Source organism: Hylaeus anthracinus, unplaced genomic scaffold (assembly GCF_026225885.1).
Source record: "Hylaeus anthracinus isolate JK02 unplaced genomic scaffold, UHH_iyHylAnth1.0_haploid 11981, whole genome shotgun sequence".
NCBI lineage: Eukaryota > Metazoa > Arthropoda > Insecta > Hymenoptera > Colletidae > Hylaeus > Hylaeus anthracinus.
Genome location: NW_026534329.1, coordinates 122,520 through 144,485, shown reverse-complemented (window position 1 = coordinate 144,485; position 21,966 = coordinate 122,520). Strand labels below are relative to the sequence as shown.

At 40.8% G+C, this 21,966-nt stretch overlaps 2 protein-coding genes across 4 annotated transcripts; both read left to right on the top strand.

Annotated features, from left to right (window-relative positions):
* The first annotated feature begins 158 nt into the window (after window positions 1-158).
* LOC128885724 (dynein axonemal heavy chain 7-like) lies at window positions 159-17,112 on the top strand. Of its 3 annotated transcripts, none has more exons than XM_054139936.1 (49): window positions 159-731; window positions 1,080-1,237; window positions 1,329-1,482; window positions 1,564-1,713; window positions 1,861-1,986; window positions 2,069-2,445; window positions 2,539-2,760; window positions 2,813-3,110; window positions 3,340-3,687; window positions 3,765-4,030; window positions 4,139-4,292; window positions 4,392-4,820; window positions 4,954-5,188; window positions 5,263-5,378; window positions 5,448-5,726; window positions 5,812-6,069; window positions 6,155-6,439; window positions 6,570-6,818; window positions 6,878-7,223; window positions 7,286-7,455; window positions 7,541-7,672; window positions 7,780-8,001; window positions 8,066-8,517; window positions 8,601-8,798; window positions 8,897-9,044; window positions 9,150-9,377; window positions 9,479-9,660; window positions 9,745-10,054; window positions 10,177-10,422; window positions 10,530-10,759; window positions 10,959-11,178; window positions 11,262-11,450; window positions 11,523-11,897; window positions 11,983-12,155; window positions 12,214-12,459; window positions 12,536-12,823; window positions 12,914-13,105; window positions 13,162-13,388; window positions 13,479-13,849; window positions 13,918-14,098; window positions 14,172-14,360; window positions 14,427-15,024; window positions 15,109-15,319; window positions 15,435-15,443; window positions 15,558-15,578; window positions 15,704-15,938; window positions 16,060-16,211; window positions 16,351-16,635; window positions 16,826-17,112. In XM_054139936.1, exons 1-49 carry the CDS (start codon window positions 294-296, stop codon window positions 17,030-17,032), a joined length of 11,775 nt encoding a protein of 3,924 aa, XP_053995911.1. In that variant the 5' UTR covers window positions 159-293; the 3' UTR covers window positions 17,033-17,112. The 3 variants fall into 3 exon arrangements, with proteins under 3 accessions (XP_053995911.1, XP_053995909.1, XP_053995910.1); XM_054139934.1 differs by having other exon boundaries at window positions 1,789-1,986; XM_054139935.1 differs by lacking the exons at window positions 15,435-15,443; window positions 15,558-15,578 and having other exon boundaries at window positions 1,789-1,986.
* Window positions 17,113-17,884: 772 nt separating this feature from the next.
* On the top strand, window positions 17,885-21,170 carry LOC128885743 (asparagine--tRNA ligase, cytoplasmic). Its single transcript, XM_054139983.1, has 10 exons — window positions 17,885-18,148; window positions 18,228-18,361; window positions 18,626-19,036; window positions 19,264-19,421; window positions 19,489-19,632; window positions 19,761-19,909; window positions 20,008-20,136; window positions 20,219-20,468; window positions 20,592-20,855; window positions 20,930-21,170. The coding sequence occupies exons 2-10, from the start codon at window positions 18,328-18,330 to the stop codon at window positions 21,059-21,061; spliced, it is 1,671 nt and encodes a 556-aa protein (XP_053995958.1). The 5' UTR covers window positions 17,885-18,148; window positions 18,228-18,327; the 3' UTR covers window positions 21,062-21,170.
* Window positions 21,171-21,966: the final 796 nt, after the last annotated feature.

Here is a 21,966-nt window from a genome sequence, read left to right as displayed (position 1 = left end):
ATACATGTACGTACGACTGTCATGGAAAGTCACGGTTGTCATGGAAAGTTACCTCATGTTTCGGTGTAGCGAGCAAATATCGAAAAAGCATGTGTCGTTAGGTTAAAAGGTAAAGTAGTTCAGTAAACGGTACTTGAGTATTTAAGCGGAAATCTTACCACCGATCGTAATGGTTAGTTTATCGGTCAACTATTGATACGATTACACCGATTACAATATCAAAATATCAACTCGAATCGAGCAATATTTGACGATTCATCGAGTAGATACATCGGAGCTTAATCGATGATACTATGGAACGCAACAAGGAAAAATCAGTTTTAAAACGAAACAAGTATCTGTCGTTATGCCGAGAAAGGGAAAATTTTCGTGTCGAACTTATCGAAATGATGAAAAGGGAGAAACCGTTGTGCAGTACGGCCGAAATCGAGCCAAGCGTTAAAGAAAAAGTAAAAGAAGAAGAAACCAAAGATTTGATCACAAACAAAGACAAAGATATCTTGCGATATTATTATTACTTAACGCACGGTATCGATGACGTTTACGTAGGATCAATGGATCCCGATCTTTTGGGGAAGATCTTACGGATGGTGCCAGCCAAGTGGCAAAACAAATTTAAGGAATCTGTAGCTGGTTTGGTAATCGAAGTGAAACAAGAATATGCCCTGAACGTGAAGAAATCAGTGGTTGAGTTTGTTATCGGTGATTCGTCGCAATTTTCGTTCGATCAGGTGGGTGTATGCATAAATACATAGTCACGTATACTTTTCTAATAGTCCGATCCCCTATTAATCTTGCAATTCCCCTATTAATTCCATTTAATTATTCTTCTTCTTATTATTATTCTTTCGTGACGAAATAGCTTACAATTACAAGCTACGAGGATTTACTTTGAAATCATAAACTGTATATTTTGTACAATCAGCCTGTGCTCTTTTTAGTAGTAATAGAAATAAGTTGTGGTAGATGAAAAAGTCCAGCGATGAAAATCGAATGGGTGGAAGAAAGATGAGGGTAGGCGAGAGAGAGAGAGAGAGAGAGAGGATAGAACGGAAATCGAGAGTGGCTAGCATTTTCAGGTGAGCGTGTTCGAGAGAAATAAAAAAGTTAAAGTGATTCGACTTCCGGTAGAACATACGATCAATTATCAACGTACTAGAGCGAAATTGGAGAAAACAATGATCCTTTATTGTCCAGCGGTGCGACGAATTATAGATTATTGGTATCGCGAATTCAGGTTGGTTTTCCAGTACATTTCACGTATTTCTGCTACTATGGCAACTTGCTACGATAAATATATTCATACGTAATGCATACACGTGAAACAGCGAGAGAAAATTGATAAGTGAACAAGAATTGATGGGACACGGTACATCGTACGATCTTGCTAGTTTCGAGAAAGCCATCTCGAAGATGTGTCTTCGAACGAGGGAGGATCTTGCCAAATACTGGCTACCAAAACTCCGAACCATTTTATTTACGGTACGAATTTGTTGTATCTACGTACGATATATTGTAGAATACGTAAGAGGAAAATAGGTGAATGGAATGGTGAAATTTTAGGCCTACGAGAGAAACGAGTTACCTTCGAGGAGCGACGCTCCGAGATTGAAAAGATTTTTAAATTGTCTAGCTTTTATTATGGAAGATCAGTTACGAAGACTTTGTTTGGAATCGATGGAAGAGTACATCGATTATCTTTTCAATAGAAACGTAAGTAAAAGGAAAGTAACGCTAAATGGATTCGAAAGAAAATAGATTCGACTTGCACGCGCGTTTCGTTCGTAGCATGCGCGTTCTGGCTTCGATATAAAGTTAATGGTAAGAAACACGATCGTATTATTCGAACCGACGTTTAAGAGGTTTGTGGAAGTGCTGTCGAGGCTATTGAATTCACCACGGGAAGCAGTTGTCGGGTTGCCGTTGCTCGAAACGTTAACGCAATGGACCGTTTCTACGATAGATTTCGCTCGGACATCCCTCGAGGTAATTTGATAGTTTGATTTACTTGAACGATTTTACGATCAGAGTGGTAGGATAACGTTGCATGTTCGATTTAACATCGCAGCCGCGTATATCGATCGAGTATTTTGAGCGACAAACAAAAAAAATCGAACGACTAATAAACAGCGAGAAAGCTGAACTCGAGCTGCAAGTTGAAGAATTTGAAAAATACACGAGTTTAATGGACGGTACCGAAACAAAGAAAATCGAAGAGTTCTTGAAACCTGAAACCGATAGCAATTTCGAAAGCTTCCGAGTTTTAATCGAACACTACGATCAGCTTTCGCGGCGTATAACGCTCGAATTTCATCGAACTTATTTCGGTAAATTTTTCGTCGTCCACAGAGGAGACTTTATAGATCATATTGCCTCGATAGCTCGCCGACTCAAAGAGGAATTGCTTGCTAGAATGATCACCGTTTACCAACAAAAGTCTCGAGCGTAAGTATACATACGAGTACACGTACCTACTTGGATTAACTCTGTACGAATCGTTTCATTTCTTTTCTATATACCGTGTATATCTATATTTAGTATAGGAGATGACTATCAATATATCGTGGACCGTGCTTTAAGCATTCCGGCAAATACGATGGAATTGATGCAACTTAAAGAATTTATACGCGTCACGGAAACGGAGACTGGCTTTAGATTGGAAAATCGTTTAAAAGAAGTGATTAAATACCTAGTCTTTCTATCGGATTATTCGGCCTTGAGTCCTGTCGAATTGAAGACCAATAACTTTGCTTTTCAATGGTAAGTGAAAGTCGAACATACCGATTCCTATTCTTACAAAGCATAACCCAAGGTACCACAAGCTTCCGGAAGTGTTGGAGCAACACAGAGATATAATTGCGAGTAAAAGTGGAGAATATCAAAAGAGCTTAAGAAAGAGGATCGAACAATTTGTACGAGAGCTGGAAACGTATAGAAAATATTGCGACGAATTGCAATATTGGGGTAATCTCGAAGAGATATATCGATACAAGAAGAAGGCTGATCGTTTGGAGGAGAAATTGATCGTTGCGATGGACACGATCGATAGATTCAACGAGGAAGAAGAGTTGTTTGGTTGGCAAGTGTCGGAGTATCCGTTACGAAAAGCGGTGAGTACGAGACGTACTCTTCGAGCTACTTTGAAAAGGAGGAGCTTACTCGATTCGACACGTCTATCTTTTGTTTACTTTTTTTCCGAAATATCGTAACATGTTCGGTAGGGGCTTATCCCATTCGTTTGGTCTGCGTAATCCAAGGATTACGTGGATGGATACCAATCAAGTTGTCAAGTCAAGTGTTTTCTTCTTTTCTGTTTGAAACGCGCCGCGATGATGTTAGACAGCGGATAAACTATCGCCGTACAAACGATTATACGATGGTGGCTGCGATTTCTTAATCAATTACGATACGTGGATGAATTCCATGGTGGGTTCTCACGATCCCGAAGAAATCGATACCGTGACAGGAACCGCTTATCGCACCATCTACAGACTGGAAAGATCCATACAAGAACCGATCGCGAAAAAGCTAGCCGAAACGATCCTAGCGAAAATAGAAGAGTTTAGAGAACACATGCCTGTAATATCCACTCTTGGCAATCCATCCATGAAGAATCGTCACTGGGAACAAGTATCCGAGATAGTTGGCTTTCCGATAAAGATCGACGAGTCGATGACGCTCGCTAAGGTATCTACGAGCGTGTTACTACATACATATTTACTATTTACTATTTACTAATCACGAGACTGTTTTCTTAAACGTAGATCCTCGACTACGGTTTGCTCGACTACGTTTCGAAATTTGAAGGGATATCGGACGCAGCGTCAAAGGAGGGCAGTTTGGAGAAAGCTCTTGTTCGAATGCATCTCGATTGGGCGGATATCGCGTTCACCGTAAATCCTTATCGAGATACCGGTACATACGTGATTGCCAGTATCGATGACATACAGTTGCTTTTGGACGATCATTTGACGAAAGCTCAGACTATGAAAAATTCTCTTTACATTCGACCATTCGAAAAGGAGACTCTGTAAGTACACCTTTTACCTTTTACCTTTTACCATCCAACATACATTCAACATGTATATTTATATCGTTTGTACGAATGAAATAAAGCTATATTTGATACTATGCTCAGAGAATGGGAGTCAAAGTTACTCCTGCTGCTAGATATCATGGACTATTGGCTACAAGTCCAAGCAACGTGGATGTATCTCGAGCCGATATTTTCCTCGGCTGATATTCAGCAACAAATGCCGGAAGAAGGTCGACGATTCAGCGCTGTCGACAAAGTACGTTCATTTTCTTGCTGTTGCCGTTTCTGCCATCTCTTCTATTCTGTAAAAAAACTCGAGAAAATTCTAACGAAATTCCGATTTAATCCGACATAGATCTGGAGAGAACTTATGCAGATCGTATCGGCGGATCCCCGTGTTATGTCTGTCGTTGAAATCGACAAGATGCTCGATCGCTTAAAGAAATGTACAAATTTGCTCGATCTAATACAAAAAGGACTTGCCGCATACTTGGAAAAGAAGAGGCTGTTCTTTCCGCGATTCTTTTTCTTGTCGAATGACGAACTTTTGGAAATATTGTCGGAAACGAAAGACCCTACCAGGGTTCAGCCGCATTTAAAAAAATGCTTCGAAGGTATCGCGCGACTAAGCTTTACGGACGATATGGAGATAACGTCGATGAAATCGTCCGAGGACGAGGAAATTAGACTGGAAGATGTCGTTGATACGGCGGCGGCTCGAGGACAGGTCGAAAAGTGGTTGCTCGATCTTGAATCTTCGATGAAAAAGAGCGTCAGATCTCAGGTAAACGGATTCGGACTCGAACGATGCTTTACTCGGATCGTTCATTTTTCTCCGAAACAAAAGTACCGAATCTTCTATCCAACACCAAAATACACATCTATAATTATAATTATAATATAATATAATGTAATAGGTAATTCAAGCAAAGGATGCGTATTCGAAGCAAACCAGATCGAAATGGGCCCTGATCTGGCCTGGTCAAACGATTCTATGCGTCAGCAAACTTTATTGGACGGCTGACGTAACGGATATATTGCCGAAATCTACCACTAATTTGGACAATTATATTCGCATCTGTACAAACGAATTGCACGAAATCGTGAAATTAGTGCGTGGAACGTTATCGACGCAAAATCGTACAACTTTAGGTACGAACCATTCGTCTATTCCATCTATGTATTTTCGATTCTCGAAATAGAATCCGAATGTTTATGCATTTCAGAGGCACTAGTTACGATGGACGTTCATAGCCGTGACGTTGTAACGGAGTTGTTTAAGCAAAGAATTAACGATGTAACGGATTTTGCCTGGTTGGCTCAACTAAGATACTATTGGATGGTAAGCAAGAAAACTGACGAGTACTACTAATACGAACAACGGATTACAATTGCTTCCTTACCGATACAGGACCAACATTTGTGGACAACGATGATAAATACTTGGTTCAAGTACGCGTACGAGTATCTAGGCAATACTTCGAGATTGGTGATAACACCGTTGACCGACAGATGCTATCGGACCTTGTTCAGCGCTTTAAGTCTACATCTTGGCGGTGCACCCGAGGGTCCCGCCGGCACCGGGAAAACCGAGACGACCAAGGATTTGGCAAAAGCAGTAGCTAAACAGTGTATCGTTTTCAATTGTTCCGATGGTCTTGATTACATTGCTTTGGGAAAGTTTTTTATGGTATGACATCAAAAATGGCATCGTTAAACGAATATTTCGCTACTTTTACGACGTACAATTTCACGGAATGCCAAATAATTGTCAGGGACTGGCAAGTACGGGTGCATGGTCTTGCTTCGATGAATTCAATCGTATCGATTTGGAAGTATTGTCGGTGGTAGCGCAACAAATTTTAACTATTCAACGAGCCATTAATGCTGCAAAGGAAATGCTCGTTTTCGAAGGTATCCAGATCAAATTAGACCCTACTTGTGCCGTGTTCATCACGATGAATCCTGGATACGCGGGAAGAACCGAACTTCCGGATAATCTGAAAGCCCTGTTTCGACCTGTCGCTATGATGGTAGGTGTCGATGTCGATCGACTACGACTACTCGAAAGTCGAAACAACCTTCTCGTATTCGCAAAACTACTCTTTTTCCTTTTAGGTTCCAGACTATGCTCTAATTGCCGAGAACACGTTATATTCTTACGGATTCTACGAAGCCCGGCCGCTTTCGGTGAAAATCGTGACAACCTACAGACTATGTTCCGAACAACTTTCCAGTCAAAATCATTACGATTACGGAATGAGGGCGGTGAAATCTGTTTTGGTGGCCGCTGGAAATCTAAAGATTAAATATCCGGAACAAAACGAGGATATTTTAGTGTTGCGCAGTATCAAAGACGTTAATTTACCAAAATTTCTCAGCGAAGATTTACCGTTGTTCAATGTTCGTAAACCATTCGATCGATTGCCAAATAGATGGCTGCTCGTGCAAACGGAATTATTATTATTATTATTATTATTATCATACTATATGTGTAGCTCTGTCCTTTATTTTTTTGTTTTCCTCGATTCAGGGTATCATGTCGGATCTGTTTCCTGGAGTCGAACTTCCGAAACCAGACTATACCGATTTGAATGCGTGCTCTCACGATGTATGTTTAGCCTCGAAACTCCAATGTACACCTGTCTTTTTGGAGAAAATACAACAGATGTACGAAATGATGATTGTTAGACACGGATTTATGGTCGTCGGGCTACCGTTTGCTGGAAAGAGCGCTGCTCTTAACGTTCTAGCAGAGTCTCTGAAGCTTTGCGAACAGCGGGTAAACGGAGAACAATTACGATCTTAATGGTATAATATATCATCTATATCCCGTTTCAGAAATTGATAAACGAACGTAAAGTAGAAAGATTCGTCATCAGTCCCAAAGCTGTCTCGTTGGGTCAATTATACGGAGAATTTGATCCGGTTTCTCACGAATGGTCCGATGGAGTATTGGCCATCAGTTACCGTGCTTTCGCGACTTCAACCACCCAAGATCGCAAATGGTTGATCTTTGATGGTCCCGTCGATGCGATATGGATCGAGAGTATGAACACGGTATTGGACGATAATAAGAAGCTTTGCCTGATGAGCGGAGAGATAATTCAACTGGCACCGTTTACGAATTTGATATTTGAAACGATGGATTTGGAAGCAGCATCGCCAGCCACCGTTTCCCGCTGCGGTACGATCTTTTCGATGCATCTTATGTCGTTTCATTCAAATAATCATATTTCTTCGATTCAGGAATGATTTACATGGAACCAGGAGCACTCGGCTGGAATCCTTTGCTCGAGTCTTGGATAGGCAAAACTCCAACTGGGATCGACGAATGGCTGAAAAACTTTTTATATCGATCGCTCTTTCGAAGATTTTGCGATCCACTCCTACATTGGTTGCGACTCGGTGACGTCAAGGTCCTCGTACCATGCTTGTCTCGTAATTATACTTGCTTCGTTCTTACACTTTTAACAACATTGAACATGGCTTTCAATGATACAGGAAATATGCCCAATGTCCGACTCGAATCATATACGTTCGTTAACTTATCTAATGGATTGTTTCCTCGACGAGTATCGCGACGAAAAAATGCTCAAGGATATGGACGAGTTAGACCTTCGAGCGCAAATCGAGGTATACATATGTACATGTATATGATATAAAGGAACATAAGGGAATGTACATATATTTCGAATTGACATTTTCGTTTCGTCTGAGATATTTCTCGAAATATTTGTCAGGGTTCGTTTTTCTTCTCGTGTATTTGGGCTGTCGGGGGTACTTTGGAAGCAAGTTATAGGGAACGGTTCAGCGTTCTCTTCCGTGGTTTTCTCGAAAAAGATTTTCCTTCCGATTTGATGGAAGAGTTTGGATTGCCGACATCGATAGAGCCACCTCTAAGGCCGTACATATTTTTGATGCCACGGAACGGCCTCGTCTTCGACTACAGATTCATCAAAGAAGTGAGTTCGTTGCTATCGTTGAGTACTATACCGCGTATAATAATCGCGTTCGATGATTTTTCAGGGGAAAGGAAAGTGGAGATTGTGGTCGGATGAATTGCTCGACGGTCCATCGATTCCTCGAGATATTCCTGTTAATGAAATAATAGTACCTACGGTCGAAACGATACGATACACGTCTCTGTTTCGATTGTTGGTAAGCAACGAGAAGCCGGTGCTGTTCGTAGGCCCAACAGGGACGGGAAAGTCTGTCTACATAATCGACTTTCTATTGAGAAAGAATAATCCTACGGTGAATAAACCGTTAATCATAAATTTCTCGGCGCAAACTACGGCGAACCAAACGCAGGACACGATTATGGGGAAACTTGACAGGAGACGGAAAGGCGTTTACGGAGCACCGATAAGTAAGCGTTGGATCGTTTTCGTCGACGATCTTTCGATGCCTATGAAGGAACTTTATGGCGCCCAACCACCTATCGAACTTTTACGGCAATGGTTAGATTACGGACAATGGTAAATATTTCGAACGGTATACAACTATTATATTTAACGTTCTTTAACGATCTAACAATTCCATCTTGGTAATGGGACTACAGGTACGACAGAAAAGATAAATCGATGATAAAACTGATCGACGTTCATTTGATGTGCGCCATGGCTCCACCGGTCCGTGGTGGAAAGGACGTTACACCTCGATTCAAGAGACATTTCGTCGTTTTAACGATATCGGAGTTTGAGGATGACGTAATGACGATGATATTTAGCAAGCTTGTTCTTTGGCATCTCGATACAAGGTTCGTACGTTGCTTTCTATGCTACCACACACACACACCCACACACACACACCCAGCAATCTAAACACTTTTGTTACGTTTTTGCGTTTCCGTTTCAGAGGATTCAGCAAAGAATTCGATCCATGCATCGACGAAATCGTCTTGGCTACGTTGGACGTATACAAGCAGAGCCTTGGTAATCTTTTGCCAACGCCAACCAAATGTCACTACGTTTTTAATCTTCGAGACTTCTCCAGAGTGATACAGGTTTTCCATTTATGAATTTCGTCCACAGTACATGTACATATATACGGCAAAACGACAAGCATTTCGATGTAAAAAAAACCGTAATAAACCTCTGTCTATCGGTAGGGTGTTTTGTTATCCGTGCCTGAAACGATGTCGACTCTAACGAGTATGAGAAGACTTTGGGTTCACGAGGTGCTTCGAGTGTTTGGAGATCGATTGATAAATCGACAAGATTTATCTTGGTTGGTAGGGCAAATACGCGTTACTTTGAGTAACCGTATGGATGTGGTCGTGGAAGAGCTGTTTCAAGATCTTCTTTCCTCGAGTGGTCCGACAAGTTCGAACGACCAAGTAAGTTTACCAATCGGTCGTCCAACGTCCGTTGTATTTTTGACGTTTCGTTGTATTTTTTTTTCATTAGTTTGTTTTTTACGTTCGTGTTCGTTCCGTAGCCGCAACTCATCACCGAAGCACATCTTCGAAATTTGGTGTACTGCGATTTCGCAGACGCAAAGGTGGAGACGCGGCTTTATCAAGAAGTTTCGGATCTCGATCAATTACGAGAAGTAGTGGAAACTTATCTGGACGAGTATAATACAATGACTAAAAAACCCATGAATTTGGTGTTATTTCGGTAAGCGAGTAAAACGACTAGTGTTATTATACAGAGATATCGTATTATACGATCATACTAAATGTTACTAAACGCAAATGTTAGGTTCGCCATCGAACATTTGTCTCGTATATCTCGTATTATCAAGCAACCGCGAAGTCACGCGCTTCTCGTCGGAGTTGGCGGTTCGGGAAGACAGTCGCTGACTAGGTTAGCCTCCCATATAAGCGACTACGATGTTTTTCAAATCGAAGTCACGCAACAATACGGAGTTTCTGCCTGGCACGAGGACGTGAAAAGAATGTTAAAACGCGTCACTAGTACGGATCTTCACTCGAGCTTTATCTTTTCCGATACTCAGATCAAGGAGGAGAGCTTTCTCGAAGACATCAGCAATATGCTAAACTCCGGAGAGGTGAATACAATATACATACTCGTATGTACATAACTTGACATCAATTTTCAGACGGAACTAATAATCTGTAATTGTGTTTGTTTTTCCTTTCTTTCGAACGAAACTTGTGGAATTACTTACAGATACCGAACATATTTACCGCCGAAGAGATGACCGAGATATGCGAGCAGATGAGACAAATAGATAGGCAACGGGATCGATCGGTACAAACGGACGGTAGCGCAGTGGCCTTGTTTAATTTTTTCGTTCAGATAACACGCGATCAATTGCACATTGTGGTAGTTATGTCTCCGATAGGCAACAATTTTCGCAATCGTATTAGAAAATTTCCAGCACTAGTCAACTGCTGCACCATCGATTGGCTTCAGGTATTCGTTATCCTTTCAAGCTGTTTGAAACTCTTCAAATTTACATACTATACACATGTATAGATATATTTCATGTTATTTGACTTGTATCGTTACCGTTACCGTAGCCGTGGCCGCAGGACGCACTATTAGCGGTCGCAACTAGATTTTTAGCAACGATCGACTTGACGGATCACGAAAGAATCGCTGGTATCGACATGTGTCAATTCTTTCACGTATCCACGGAGAATCTTAGCTCGGAGTTTTTGATTCGACTAAACAGATACGTTTACGTCACCCCTACTTCCTATCTCGAGATGATAAACACCTTTAAAGATTTGCTAGAGAAAAAACGCGAGTAAGTATATCGTAACGATATCGTTCGCGAGTCTCATCGCATGCATCGGTCCGAATCGAATAAGAGCTCAGGCGTACCAGCGTACTTTTTAACGTCTCGATCAACTACTAATCGTGCGAAATATTGCTGGTATGCTCGAGTCCTTATCTTCTTGGTACTGAAAATCTACGCAAAACGACTTAAAGAAAAAATCAAACAGAGAGATAACGAACGCGAAAACTCGATACAACCGCGGTTTGGGTCAGCTGGACGACACTAAAAAACAAGTGGCAACGATGCAAGAGACGTTAAAGTTGTTGCAACCGGAATTAATAACCGCGACTCGAGACGTTCAGAAAATGCTGCTCGACGTAGACAAGGAACAGCAAGAGGTGGCAGAATTCGAACGAGTCGTAAAAATCGATGAGAACGCAGCCGAGGTTAGAGAACTGCGTCGATCAATCCATCCATGATTCGATTCCATTCTATTCCATTCTATATTCTGATTCTTAAAAATGTTCAGACATACGCGAGCGAAGCCGCTGCGATCAAAGCCGAATGTGACGCTGATTTGGCCGAGGCCATGCCAATCTTGAAACGCGCTCAAGCTGCGCTGGATACGTTAACAACTGCTGATATCGCGATCATTCGAACGATGAAACAACCACCGTACGGAATTAAATTAATCGTCGAGAGCGTTTGCGTTCTTAAGGTAACGATACTCTGTTCGATTTCGTTATTTTATTTCATTCCAATCACGTAATAGCTCGTTTACGCTTGACAGCAAATCAAAGCAGAAAAAGTTCCGCAACCGGACGGCACCCATCAGGAGGATTACTGGAGAGCGGCGCTACGAATGCTGAGCGACATCAGGTTCCTCGATTCCTTGATCAATTTCGACAAAGACAATATACCCGACAACGTAATCGAGAAAATTCGTAAACAATATCTAACCAATCCAGACTTTGATCCCGAGAAGATAAAGAAAGTATCGACGGCTTGCGAGGGTCTTTGCCGATGGGTGTACGCAATGTCGGAATACGATAAAGTATCGAAAGTCGTTGCCCCGAAAAGAAGAGCTCTCGCCGAAGCCCAAAAGGTTTACGACACCGCCATGGAGAATCTTGAGGCGAAACGAGAACAACTTGGACAAGTACAGGTTCGATTCGTGCCACGGATATTCTTTAAATTGTCCAATTTTTCTTCTAAAACGAAAAGGAAAAAGATTTGGTTTCGCGTATTAGGAGAAACTTCAATCGTTACGAGAGATTTTGGAACAAAGAAGAATAGCTTTTCAAAATATGTCCGACAAAGTGGCGAATTGCGAGACTAAATTGAAACGCGCCGAAGAGTTGATCGGAGGATTGGGCGGAGAATACACGCGTTGGTCCGAGACGGCGACAACTCTCGGAGAGAGGTGGGTGATAAATTTCGATATATCGTACATATCCGTCGAGTCTGGCGTAATTTTCTAGATATTACCGGTTAACGGGCGACGTTGTGATCGCCTCTGGCGTAGTAGCGTACTTGGGTCCGTTCACGATGCCGTTTCGCATTCGACAAATCGCTATCTGGATACAACGTTGCACCGACTTGCGAGTGATTTGCACCAAAGACTTTCAATTACGCGACGTTCTCGGAGATCCAGTTTTAATCAGATCTTGGAATATCTTTGGCTTACCGAACGACGCCTATTCTATCGAGAACGGTATCATCGTCGAGTGAGTTGTCGTTGGACAAAAATGATCTCTTTTACCGTTTTACGACTCTATCCAACTTGTTGCGTGAAATATTCAGAAGTGCGAGAAGATGGCCGCTGATCATAGATCCTCAAGGTCAAGCAAATAGATGGATAAGAAACATGGAAAGAGAGAATAACGTGAATATTATTCGACTGAATCAACCCGACTACGCTCGAGTATTGGAAAATGCGTTGCAATTTGGTCAACCGGTACTTTTGGAGCGCGTCGGTGAAGAAATAGACGCGGTTCTCGAACCAGTTCTGATGAAAGAAACGTTCAGGCAAGCCGGTGCGCTCTGTATAAAATTCGGGGATGCGATCGTCGAATACAATCGAAATTTCAGGTGAAATTGCCAGAAAATAAATTGAAGAAACCCTTTATCTAATGTATCCTAATTAATAGCCTATAGCCGTTACCGTTATTTCACTCGCAGACTCTACATCACCACGAGATTGAGAAACCCCCATTATCTACCAGAGGTAGCGGTTAAGGTAACCTTATTAAATTTCATGATAACGCCGAGTGGACTGGAAGACCAACTATTAGGAATCGTGGTCGCAAAGGAAAGGCCCGACTTGGAATCGGAGAAAAATGCCTTGATTGTGCAGGGGGCCGCAAACAAAAAGTTTGTGTCATCGCTACCTCCCGTCTATCTTTCTTAACTCGTTCTCGTTCTTTTAGACTTCTTCAAGAAACGGAGGACAAAATCTTGGAGATATTGTCGATTTCCGAGGGCAATATATTGGAGGACGAGGAGGCTATCCAAATGTTAACATCGTCGAAAAATCTGAGCGACGATATTCAAACGAAACAAACAGCGGCCGAACAAACGGAGGCGTCGATCGACGCTGCCAGATTACAGTACACACCGATCGCTGTCTATTCGACCGTACTTTTCTTTACTATCGGTATTCACATCGACATTCTACGTATTTCCATCAATTTCCAACATGTCCAAGCAACCAGAGATAAATAATTGGATTACGTTTTCGTTTCAGCAATGCTGGCACACGTCGATCCGATGTACCAGTATTCGTTGCCATGGTTCGTGAATTTATTCGAATTGGCTATCGATAACACGGAGCCGGCGGAAACCGTGGAACAACGGTTATCGGATCTCGTCAACTATTTCACGTATTCCCTTTACGCAAACGTTTGCAGATCGCTGTTTGAGAAGGACAAGCTACTGTTCTCGCTCCTATTAGCGATCAATTTGCTCAAACAGCAGGGAAATATCTCTCTGTCGCACTGGATGTTTTTGCTGACAGGTGGAATCGGTATCGATAATCCATACGCGAATCCGACAACCTGGCTACCGGCCAAACAATGGAACGAATTGTGTAATCTCGACAACGTCGAATCATTCTCGGTGCGTTTCCTTTCCTTTCCTCTGTTACTCGCGACCAATTTAATATCGTTATCGATTCCGTTCGTCAGGGTGTTCGAAAAAGCTTTACGGAAAACACCGACCAATGGAGAAAACTGTTCGACTCGAAGGAACCGCAGAACGCGACGATCCCAAAGCCATTCGATGCTTTGAATTTGTTCGAAAGGATGTTGATACTGAGGTGCATTCGTCCGGACAAGATCGTTCCGGCGGTACAAAAGTTTGTCCAAGGTACCAGCCGTCTATGAAAAATACTTGGTAGCTCGAAACGTGTCGCGCGATCTGATTGTCAATTTCGTTTCAGCGAAACTCGGTCCGCGATTCGTCGAACCGCCGCCGTTCGATTTATCATCCTCTTACGCCGATTCCAATTCTTGTACCCCGCTGGTATTCATCTTGACGCCCGGCACCGATCCGGGCCAGTTGTTGCTCACGTTTGCGGACGAGCAAGGTTACACCGCTAGTCGTCTGTTTTACCTGTCTCTCGGCCAGGGTGAGCAATCAGCATCGACCAATGTTGCATTCGCGCATTTAACGATTAACGGACTCTGCTCGACAGGCCAAGGTCCCGTTGCCGAGGAGACCATTCAAACGGCTGTAATAGTCGGTAACTGGGTCGTGTTGCAAAACTGTCATTTGGCGGTCAGTTGGATGAGTACCTTGGAAAACATTTGCGAAGGTTTCATGCCCGATACGATTCATTCCGAATTTCGATTATGGTTGACGAGCTACCCTTCCGAACACTTTCCCTCCTCGGTCCTCGAAAACAGCATCAAGATGACCAACGAACCGCCGAAAGGACTAAGAGCGAACATCCTTAGATCGTACACCAGCGATCCGATCAGCGATCCGGATTTTTTCGAATCTTGTTCTCAAACCGAGTACTTTAAGAAACTTCTTTATTCGTTGTGCTTCTTTCACGCGATCGTACAGGAGAGGCGAAATTTCGGCCCGATCGGTTGGAACATCAGGTACGAATTCAACGAGACGGACCTTCGGATCAGCGTCTTGCAATTACATCTCTTTCTCGACGAATACGAACACGTAAGATTCGACGCTCTCAAATATCTTACCGGAGAATGCAACTATGGCGGCAGAGTAACGGATGACTGGGACCGCAGAACTCTCAACACTATCCTCTCCAAGTTTTATTGCGAGTAAGTAATCCATCCGATGCGAGTTTCATCCATTATCTCATCTATTCTCTATTTACGTTCTCGCAATTTCAATCCTTTTTCCAGAAAATTACTCACCGACAAACTCTACTATTTCGACGACACTTCCAACGTTTATTATTGTCCAAACGTTCGAGAACACGAAGCGTTCATGGAATACACCAGAGATTTACCTTTAATCACCGAGCCAAGCGTCTTCGGTATGAACGAAAACGCTGATATTATCAAGGACCAGCAGGAAACGAATCTTTTATTCGCATCGATACTCCTCACGCAGGTACAATATCTTATCGATAACGAATGAAACTTTGAAACTCTATCGCTTTCGAACCTTTCTCGTTCATCATTCAACCGTCATCCAACTTTCTTTTATACGAGCCACGTTTTATCAGGACCGTGGGGTATGTACAGAATCCGTATGCTTGCTCTACCTATTCTTTTTCTTCTTTTTCACCATCGATACATTAATTTCACAAAGTGTTGCATTGCATTGCATCCGCGTTGGATACTCTTAGGATCTCTGGCAGTCGAGAAAGGTTAGTAGGGTTACCGTACGCGCAAAAACGATATTTCGCTATTCGATCGTTTACCACAACCAAACGGTGGCTACGATTTCAACAAGAAAATGATCATGAAAATCTTGTTTAATCGTTTATCACAGGAAACGACGAAATCTGCAACCGGCCAAACTTCCAACGACCAAATAGTCTTAGACATCGCCAGCGAAATTTTCAACATGTTACCAACCGATTACGATCTCGTATTAGCGCTTCGGAAGTATCCAACGTCCTACGAGCAAAGCATGAATACCGTTTTGGTACAAGAAATGGCTAGATTCAACAAACTACTTGGCTACATTAGGAACAGCCTAGAGAACATTCAACGAGCCATCAAAGGTTTAGTAGCACACGACCGTTAACTACTATTAATTTTACTTCACCGGATATCGATATTCTACATATACATATGTACTATAAATACGTAGTTACTATGCGTACTTACAACTTTCCCTTACAGGCCTCATCGTAATGTCCTTTGATCTCGAAGACATTTACGACGCGATCTTGATCAACAAAATACCAGAGTTGTGGAAACAACACTCTTATCCGTCTTTAAAACCTCTTGGTAGTTACGTGCGCGATTTGTTGCGTCGCCTCAATTTCCTTCGAGTAAGACTTTATTATACATGTGTATATGTATGTATGTATGTATGTATCTATATGTATACATACATATTACGAATACAGCATAGCAAACAAATCGAAAATGGTACGGTCTCGTGTATTTTACTGTTGCATCGATCTTTAGAGTTGGTACGAAGAGGGACCTCCGATCTTTTATTGGATCTCAGGATTTTACTTTACTCAAGCGTTCCTCACCGGAACCAGACAAAACTACGCGAGGAAATACCAAATACCCATAGATCTTTTGGTCTTTGACTTTGTTGTATTGGAAAGTGGAACAGCTGGTATCTCTGCTCCCGAGGACGGAGTTTATGTATACGGATTGTTTCTAGACGGTGCACGATTCAACATGAAACAAATGTGCCTAGACGAAAGTATCCCGAAAGTACTCTACGAAAATATGCCCCCTGTAAATATTCTTCTTTTTCTTCTTCTATCGTTTTCCCGATTACTATTTCGCCAACTTTCCCCTGTTTCGCGCTTTCTCATTTTCTTCTTCTCCGCTGTCGCAAACGTTATTATTATTATTATTATTATTAGTATTATTAGTATTATTATTATTAGTATTAGTATTACTAGTATTACCATTATCATTACAGTTATGGTTGATTCCTATGAAACAAGAGGACATTAAGGAGAGAATAACTTATCTTTGTCCAGTGTACAAAACCAGCGAAAGGCGAGGAGTATTATCAACCACTGGACATTCGACCAACTTTGTTATCGCTATGACCTTACCCACCGTAAAACCACCGGAACACTGGATTATGAGAGGGGTCGCTATGCTTTGTCAACTATCCGAATAGATACAATACCTCTCTTGCTTTTCATCGATAAACACCCTACCGATACGACTTTCAAATGGAAACGTCTCATTGCGAATGCATCTTCATGGCCAATTTTTTTTCACCTTGTTCGACATTTTCCCATTTTTCCTTGTTACTTGTTACTTTTCTTTTACAACATGTTTTGTTTAAATATAGAGAAAATATAATTTTGAAAATTACGCGCATTCGCTCCACATTTTAGTCGAGTGAATTTTTCCCAAAAAAATCTATAGAAATCTATTGAAAAATGTTTTGGAAGCTTCGATCAGAACCCTCTAACCGCCATCGGTGGCGAATCGCCCAAGTTTCTAGTGAAAATAGTTCCCACTATTATGCTAATTATTGCACCATCAAATAACTCTTCATAAAAATGATAAATATCACGTATTAATTGATATATATTCTGGTGTCGTAAAGCACAGAATCGTACTAATTATGTATATATATGGTAAATAAAGCATAATTTATGAAAACAAATTGGTAGCGCCATCTAGCGGGTCAACAGAGTCGGGACTATTTTCCACTACAAGTTTGGGCGTTTTGCCACCATGGCAGTGTGGTGCCTTTTCTGTTTTATCCCGGTAGTAGTGGGTAGTGGTCGTAATTAAAAAAAAAACGTTTATTTGCAAATAACATTATACACACGTTGTATTATTGTTCAGTATATAGAAATTAAATTTATATTTTGTTTGAAATACCAACGACGCCATCTTACACAAGCGGTAGCAACTATTTTTACTACAAACTCGGGCGTTTTCACACCGATGGCGCCACTAGAACTAATCCACTCGCTCATTGAGCGGCTTAATGAGCGATGATTTTTCTGAATCCACCCAATAGGCAATAGGCAATACCTAATCGCAATTCCAATGTAAAGTCACTGGAGAGCGTTGTCGGTTGTATTTGTATTACTGTATTGCATCACATTTTCATTAAATTTGTGATTACGAGCATCAGTGAATAATTACACTTACCAATTATCTACTTCCTACGTGTCAATTGACGTTGAACTTGGTTCAATTAGCGAGCAGACCAAATTGATTCAACCATGAAGTTTCATCCTTAATTTCTTGCGTTTATCCATAGCGAGTTAAGGTAACATCAATTAAATATATCAGCCACGTCTAGCATCAGTGAATTTATAATTACAATAATGTTTTAATTTTATTTAAAGCATAACTAAAGCTCAGGACATTGTCAGAAAAGAAGAGAAAAATCACGGGAAGAGGAAAAGAATCTTATTTACATACAGTAAATTTACATAAAAACAAACAATGCCTGAGAAGGAAACATTTGACTTGTCGCCAGGTAAATTTTTGTTACTTACAATTTTTGTGGCTTACAACCAATGTAAACGACCAAAGTATTCTTAGGCATTTCAAGTTTTGCATTTATATCGTCACGTTAATATCTTTAACTCTTGGCTGACGATGCGTGCATATACGCGTTCAGTCGATTAGATGCCCATGTGCGTTAAAAGTTACGTTTTTTTAGCATGCAGCATGTATAATATATCTTTGCATTTCTAATTTTTACATATAAAAAGCAAAGTTTTCATATTTTTTGTTTTAGGTGCCATTTATACTTCTCAGAAGAATGGAAATGACGAACTTGGCGACGGTTCAGAATCTAATCCTTTCAAGACAATTTTAAAAGCGATGCGCTATGCCGGAAAAGAACCGTTTCCACCGATTTATCAAGATTCTCAAGAAGATGGTAAAAAGTATGAAATAGCGTCTAAATCTCAATTAAAAAAGGTGCAAAAAATTTGGGTCAGAGAACAATATAAGAATGAGAACAAAGAAAAGAAGTTGTTGGAGGATGAAGAAAAACGGTTGAAGAACTTGGAAGGGGCCAAAACAATTGTAATTAAAGAAGACGAGAGTTTGTCGTCTGCTACGCTTATAAAGATCAAAGAGAGCGTCGATTATCGAGGTCGGCGTGTAAAACTCTACGGATGGGTACACAGACTTAGACGTCAAGGTACGGGGCGCGTTTGGACAATTCCGTTCAGATTACCACAGACGTATGAAATTGAAGGCATAGAATACGCATTACCGATTCAACTTTATTAGTTGGAAACTGAAATATGCTTAGCGCTTACCGTGCGTCTGTGACAGTATGTACAGAATCGTTTGGATCGAGCGTAAAACATTTGCAATGAATCATTATTGTTTTACAAGTATTAATTAGGCGTTACATTGTTATAGGGAAATCGCTAATGTTTGTTACATTGCGAGATGGAACTGGTTTCTTGCAGTGCGTACTTAGCGATCTTTTATGTCAAACGTACGATGCATTGACGTTATCCACGGAAGCTTCCATCCAAGTGTTTGGTACTCTGAAAACTGTACCTGAAGGAAAAAATGTATTATTTCGCGCTTAATAGAGCTGATGGAACATTTTTTCGAGTTTCTGTAGTCGTTGATTTTTAGGCTCCGAATGGGCATGAATTGCACGTCGATTATTGGAAATTAATAGGGGCATCTCCTCCGGGTGGTGCAGATTCTATTTTGAACGAAGAGGCTCTTCCCGATGTGCAGCTAGATAACAGACACATGATGATTCGTGGCGAAAATGTAAGATAATTAATATATTAAAATTAACCTATTTTGAAAGGTTGGAAACGATTTATTTCCATTTTTACAAAACTAAATTGTAAATAACTTTTCTGGATACCCAATGCGTTAATTACGATTTGTTTTAGACGTCTCGCGTATTGATGATGAGGCACGTATTGACGCAGGCATTTAGGGATCATTATAAAGACAGAGGTTACTGCGAAGTAACACCACCGACTTTGGTTCAAACGCAGGTAGAAGGTGGATCGACCTTGTTTAAGCTGGATTACTTTGGGTAAGTGTAGCAACACTTTAGAGTGCACGTTCGTCTGATTCGGTTACGGATTCGTTTCGAAAATATTATGTTTGAATTTATTTTGTTTTTCTTTGTAGGGAAGAGGCGTTCTTAACTCAAAGTTCGCAACTTTATCTTGAAACTTGTCTTCCAGCAATGGGCGATGTGTATTGTATCACGCAATCTTACAGAGCAGAACAATCTAGGACTCGGAGACATCTCGCAGAGTAACTACATGGAATATGTGATGTGTTCTCTTCCTCTCTATTCCTTCATATAAATAAAATTGATCGAGTCTTGATGTTTTAGATATATGCATGTGGAAGCAGAGTTCGCATTCATTACATTCGATCAACTACTCGATCGTTTGGAAGATTTAATATGCGATGTTGTCGATCGTGTCTTAAATTCTTCTCTCGGTCATCTCGTGAAGGAACTGAATCCTGATTTTGAAATACCAAAAAGACCATTCAAGAGAATGAATTACAGTGACGCGATCGAGTATCTCCGAGTTAACGGTATAACTAAGGAAGACGGAACATTTTATGAATTTGGAGAGGTACAATTAGTAAACGCGAATGTCATTTAAAGATCGATCATTCTTATTGATTTTTTATTTGATTTCTTATAACGGGAGGAAAGAAACAATTTCGTTTTTTTTTTTTATTTTGTTTTATTTTAGGACATTCCAGAGATGCCAGAGAGAAAAATGACCGACATGATAAATGAGCCGATAATGCTCTGTAGATTTCCTGTGGAGATCAAGTCGTTTTACATGCAACGCTGTGCCGAGGATAAACGGCTCACGGAATCCGTGGATGTGCTTTTGCCGAACGTCGGTGAGATAGTCGGGGGTTCGATGCGTATTTATAAGTACGATGAATTGTTGGAGGGTTATGCTCGCGAGAACATCGACCCGAAACCGTATTATTGGTACACGGATCAGGTGAGTGTCGAGTTATCTATCGGTCATATTTTCCATCTCGTTGTTAATGGAGACCGTTTGTGGAATGTTTTCAGCGAAAATATGGAACCTGCCCTCACGGTGGATACGGATTGGGCCTCGAACGGTTTCTGTGTTGGCTTCTAAACAGGTATCATATACGCGAAGTATGTCTTTACCCGCGATTTTTGGAACGTTGTCGTCCTTAGGTGGTAAATCAATTTACACAATTATCGATACTTTCGAGCATTTAACCTTTAGCGAAACTATTGGCAAAATTACAATTGATCGTGAAATATATTGAGATTAAAATGATAATTGACATTTTGTTTAATTTATTTGTATTCCCAAAACATTTAAGCGTGCAACAACTTTTAATAAAGGTGTACCAGAAACGTAACAATTTCAACTATTATTATCGAACGAAACCTGTTTCCTGATTACCGAAATTTCTTTCAATTTGCGGGAAATTAGTTTGGTAAAAAATAAATGCGTTTCATTTCATCTGTATTTTCATTGCGTCAATTTACATGTCGATCGAACGCTATATCATGTAATATTTATTTGCGTTAAACATTCCTTTACACAATAAAAGCTCTTGAAAATTTATTTCGTCGCAATGCTAGCAATACGTATACAAGTGTACTTTGCGACGAAAAGTTAACTACATAATACCTAGATGCGAATGTAAAAGCAAGACGATACATGTTCAACACTCGCCGTTAATAATTTCACTACCTTTGGCGTATATTCAAATTTACACGTGTTTGTAATATAGAAATGTACATTCTACAAGGAAACAACTAGTAGCATGGCGTTAAGATGTCTTTCGAGTTGCAATAGGGGTAAAAATTAATATGTAACAAGTTGGAAAGTAATTAATTGTAACTGGACCTGTATATATACACGTAAACACGGTTGAGATAAAAAGTAAATGATACGGTAATGTATTACGAGCAAAAACAAGTAAACGATCAAAGACCAAAATAAATTTCTGTCGATCCTGTCGATTGTCGGAACGACTAAACGGCGAATCATTCGAAGCAACGACGTTCAACGTAAGCTCCGTATTTTAAGGAGCTTGTATCGTTTTGTCCCGGTAAAGCGTTATTAT

Excerpts from the sequence above, each read along its gene's own strand:
- LOC128885724 (XM_054139934.1), top strand. The coding sequence starts at position 294 with ATGGAACGCAACAAGGAAAAATCAGTTTTAAAACGAAACAAGTATCTG. Across the intron at positions 9,045-9,149 it reads ACTTCTCCAGAGTGATACAG|GGTGTTTTGTTATCCGTGCC; the intron begins GTTTTCCATTTA and ends GTCTATCGGTAG. Across the intron at positions 13,389-13,478 it reads CGTACTTTTCTTTACTATCG|CAATGCTGGCACACGTCGAT; the intron begins GTATTCACATCG and ends TTTTCGTTTCAG.
- LOC128885743 (XM_054139983.1), top strand. The coding sequence starts at position 18,328 with ATGCCTGAGAAGGAAACATTTGACTTGTCGCCAG. Across the intron at positions 19,910-20,007 it reads TTTAAGCTGGATTACTTTGG|GGAAGAGGCGTTCTTAACTC; the intron begins GTAAGTGTAGCA and ends TTTTCTTTGTAG. Across the intron at positions 20,137-20,218 it reads ACTCGGAGACATCTCGCAGA|ATATATGCATGTGGAAGCAG; the intron begins GTAACTACATGG and ends TTGATGTTTTAG.